We start from the raw sequence: 4,659 nt of genomic DNA, 5'->3' as shown, positions 1-4,659 counted from the left end.
TATTGGTTACTCAACTATTTTGTCCTATTTTCTTACTATTGTCGCTTCGGTTTAGGGTTAGATTTACATAAAATGACATCCCTACTGTACCCAAACCCAACTCTAACCCTAACGCCAGGTGACATATAAAAAATTTAATCAGAAAAAATAGTATTAACCAATACATAAAGTGACATTCTATGCAAGTACCAAATCTAACCCTAACCGAAGCGACAATGGTTTAAAAATAGGAAAGAGCAGTTGAGTAACCAATACGTGATAATCAAACGAAAACAGGAATTCGTTATACGATCACGAAAAATGCGGAAATTCATGATAATATCATGAAAAAAGAATCAAAAAATTATGTGACTAGATCATGAAACCTCGTGAGACTGGGTAGGGAAACGCTGTCATTTCGCATTCGTTTTTAGAAAATGGAAAATAACACTAACGTTTTGCACAAATATTTGAAAACGCAGCTACTGTGATACATTTCATAGTATTTGCTCTAAAATCACCTAACAGCGTTATTTCAATCAATGCATTTACATTAAACAGTTACACTAGCAAGTGCTGGACAAAATTGGCTGATATATGCAGTACTGTGCAAAAGTCTTAGGCCACCATGCCAGAATTGCCATATTATTTTTTATATATTTTCTGAATTTTCTGTTCGTATCTTAATAAAATAAATTGAAAAATAAATATGGATGGACATCAAAACTTCTAAAACAACAAGTCTGGTGGTGGTGGCCTAAGATTTTTGCACAGTACTATTTATGTACGTATATAGGATATATATATATGTATTTCACAATATTTCCTGATAACTTACAAGACAGAAAATGTATATTAAATATGCATCCATTCCATGCATCATTCTAATATAAAAAAAAATTCTGGTACATTGTTCAAACATGGTCCTAGTCTATATCATTATTGTCACGAGACTTGATGACTAAATAAAAAGTGCATTAAATAGATCAGACATTGATAATGTTGCTTAATGGTATTGAAGAGGATTTTCTTTTTTCGGGTGAATCATCAAGACTACTAGTTGTCAATCAGGAGTGTTGCGCAATTGCATTTTTTTAAAAAGTGGAAAAGGCGGTTCTTTTCTAAAATTCGAGAAAATCCTCCGCTACACCTTTAATTTATATCATGCACAAAAAAATATTCACTTAATCGTCTTATTGAAACATCTGACAGTACAACTTTTTGTTGTTTAAAACATTGGCCTTAGTCATACTTCGGAAAGGTATTTTCATACAGTTTGAATTTGTGGAAGAAGACTGGTATTATAAAAGTGAGGATGATGCAGGGCGCAATAAACAGTACTAGGAGGTGCCAGTCTGGATCCATCATATGTGAGCATAGCAAGTAATAGACCTGGTGGATTTTCAACAAAACCTCATGCGTGGAAGGAGCAGGTGGGCAGGATGTGATGTTAGCCATGTATTCCATGCACAAAAGCAGCTTGATGTAGTACCTGAGAGCCCAAAGGAAACAGATCATCAATTCATCAACGACACACTCTCACACTGGGACGGTACCTTTTAAAAAGGTCCTACCATTTTTGAGGTACCAATATTCACCTTTCTGAAGTGTACTATTTGTTTCATCAAAAATATCTTCATTTGTGTTCCCGAGGATAACCCGGAATGTCATCCGGGTGTGGAACAACGTGAAGGTGAGTAATTCATATAGCAGAATTTTAATTTTGGCCCAAATTAACCCTTTAAGAAGCACTGCTCCACACAACCATTCAACGTACAGTAAGTCTATGACATTTCTGATGTGTTTCATTTTAACATGCGTGTGTTATAGTACAATGAAAACTCACTGTCTAGTGGTTGGCCATGGGCATTTGAGTTGGTAGTCAACTGCTGCCATGGATTGATTAAATGTGAGAACACATTTTTCATAAATGTCAGCTCTATTGCATGGCTGTTTTCCTCCTCCCACTACCGATCCTGGCAGTAAAAAAATGGAAATGCATTAGATGCAGTAAAAAATACACATTAGCCATATCTTAGACCATTAACAGAAACATCATTTACACAAATTATCCTTTCGTGTCTGCAAACGGTCATTTCCTCTTACAGAATAATTACATTGTTTTGAAGAGAAAAGATCTGTTGCGTCCGGTGTTAAGCTACAGTATGTCGAAACTGCAAGTGTACACATTACATAAAACTAAGAAAAAAAGACTTAAAGAGATAAGCAGCAGTACTTAAACCCAAACTTTTCTTCATTTAAGCCGTTTTTCTTAAATGAACTGCATGAATCAATTCACTAAACATATCATCTGGAATGAATCATTTAGTAGCATTAAAATGTTTGGTTAGTATAACACTGGTTGCATGTCTCAAGCTGTGGTTATGTTTACTGTACCTGTTAATGTTAAAATCATGATGAAACCGGCAGAAATCACAAAGGTCTCTTTCTTCTTCATCCTTAAAGAAATCCAACAAAAAGTGTTTCTGCAGATTTGTTAATGTTTTGAACAGTGCTTTTGTGATTGTGAAATGCCTTGCAAACAGATGTAAGAAACGGCACTCCCAAATTTTTTTTTTTAAACAAATCTCTAAACATGCTTTAAATCTACAGTACATACTTGATGAACATAAGACTTTCATGTCATGTTTCAGTCAAATTAAACAAAATGTAGTGAGGTTGTATACTTAGACTGATAGACATCTGCGCTGAGTTGAGCTCATAGACGTATGTTTTTTCTTCAGTGAAAAATATTTGTCTTAAAGGGATAGTTCACCCAAAAATACAAATTATGTTATCATTTACTACCCTCATGTTGTTACAAACCTGTAGATTTTTTTGTTCTGATGAACACAAAGACAGATATTTTGAGGAATGTTTGAGGATTTTGAGGAACTGATCAGAAGCCCCATTGACTTCCATAGTATTCTTTTATCCTACTATGAATGTCAAAGGGGCTACTGATTGATTTGGTGACACTGAAAAAAATAATTCATTCAATTTACTCAATTTTTTAAGGTAAGTGGTCACAATCAATTTATTTAAGCTACATTTAAACAATTTTTTTTTAGAAAAACAAAAAAAATGTTTTGTTTAAATGTAGCATAAATAAATTGATTGTGACCACTTAGCTTAAAAATTTAGTAAATTGAATTAATCATTTTTTTTCATCAAAACAAGGGCTAGATTTACTAACCGAGGCAAATTAGGGATTCCAAAAAGCGCTAATGGGAGTGTTAATATGCGTGGATTATTTACTAAAAAAAGAGACGCAACAGCTGATTTTCATAATGATCAACGCAATCTACCAAGAGCAGCACAAAGTAGTTCAAGGTCGCAAATAAGCAGAGCGGATCTTGAGTTCAGCACCACGGACATCGCAACGGAAAAATCGTGGTGTGTAATACAAGCTAACGAAGCCGTAGGACACTAAAAAGAACCGAAGGATAAAAAATAAAGGTTTACAAGAAGTTTTGAAACGTCTGGTATAGCAACGCGATCTCACGAGAATTCGCACATTTTTTACGAGTTGGCTGATTCGTATCAATTCATACGACCACATTCATACGTTTTGGTATAAAATTTGCCTTGACCCCTGTGACGTTGGGGTTAGGTGCGGGGTTAGGGGTTCAAATTTGTTGATGGCTTTAAAAAGAGAATCGTACGATTTTGCACGATTAACTTCGTGTTAATTCAATTCAAGTCAATTTTATTTATATAGCACTTTTCACAATTAGTAATTGTTTCAAAGCAGCTTCACATTATTAGAAACCATGGAAACATGAAAATCGATAGACAACATAAGTAGCGAAATACAGTGGTTGAGATTAAACTGAACAAGCAAGCATAGTAATATGTAACGTATAGAATGGGGTCCTATGTTAAGCCAAAGTCGGCTGACTTCCAGGGGTGGAAAAAAACCCTAGGAGAAAAACCCAGTGGGAAAAGTCCTAGGAGGAAAAAACCCCTTGGAATATATATCTATATAAATATGTCTAAACAGATAAGGAGATTAGACAGGATTTAGCCGGTGGTCGTTTGGCAGACATCAGGAATTGATACGAATTAGCCAACTCGTAAAATATATACGATTTCTTGTGAGATCAGACTGGGTATTGTGTGTCTTCTCCTATTGACTCCTATTTTATTTACTATATCACGCGTTCTCTGCTCTCTGTGATGCCTCTTTTTTTTAACAATAAATGCAGCCATTTCAAGCGCAAAGTAATTTAAGACATGCCTTTTTTTGGCGTTTAATAATGGCGCAAATACCAGTAATATCACATATGCAAACATAAGTAAAGTACGTTCCATGAATCATTTAAATAATCTCCTCCCAAAAATGTTGTGTCTGAAAGGGAAACTCCTAGAAATGCATGCAATAAGATCAATAATAACTAGAACACCTTTTCAGTGCTAATGATCTATTGCGCGTCTGTAGTACATCCTGAAATCTTTATTTACTGCCAAAATGGTGGTTTGTGCTGGCGTAAGCTGTTAGTAAATCTGGCCTCAAAGAAGATTATACAGGTTTATAACAACATAGAAGTGAGAAAATGGTGACAGAATTTTTATTTTTGGGTGAACTATTCCTTTAAAGTCTTTGTAAATTCAATCTTGAAAATTGTTTCTAAGCACATCATGGGCCAGATTAACTAACAGCTTGCGCCAGCGCAAACA

The 4,659-nt window shown here is 34.8% G+C and overlaps 1 protein-coding gene across 2 annotated transcripts in view; it reads right to left on the bottom strand.

Moving 5' to 3' along the window:
* LOC141280837 (uncharacterized) overlaps positions 1–4,659 on the bottom strand; it is an 11,119-nt gene continuing 6,460 nt past the window's right edge. Inside the window, exons 1-4 of one of the 2 annotated variants that reach the window (XM_073811950.1) lie at positions 2,667–2,747; positions 2,377–2,438; positions 1,826–1,955; positions 1–1,471 (exon numbers count right to left, since the gene is read on the bottom strand). In XM_073811950.1, coding sequence (XP_073668051.1) covers positions 1,222–1,471; positions 1,826–1,955; positions 2,377–2,437 — 441 coding nt within the window. In that variant the 5' untranslated portion in view covers position 2,438; positions 2,667–2,747 and the 3' untranslated portion in view covers positions 1–1,221. Of the gene's footprint in view, positions 1,472–1,825; positions 1,956–2,376; positions 2,439–2,666; positions 2,748–4,659 lie in introns of those variants that run through there. The other variant, XM_073811951.1, reaches the window with a different exon arrangement.

Source organism: Paramisgurnus dabryanus, chromosome 15 (genome assembly GCF_030506205.2).
Source record: "Paramisgurnus dabryanus chromosome 15, PD_genome_1.1, whole genome shotgun sequence".
Classification (NCBI taxonomy): domain Eukaryota; kingdom Metazoa; phylum Chordata; class Actinopteri; order Cypriniformes; family Cobitidae; genus Paramisgurnus; species Paramisgurnus dabryanus.
This window is presented reverse-complemented; position numbering and strand designations above follow the sequence as displayed.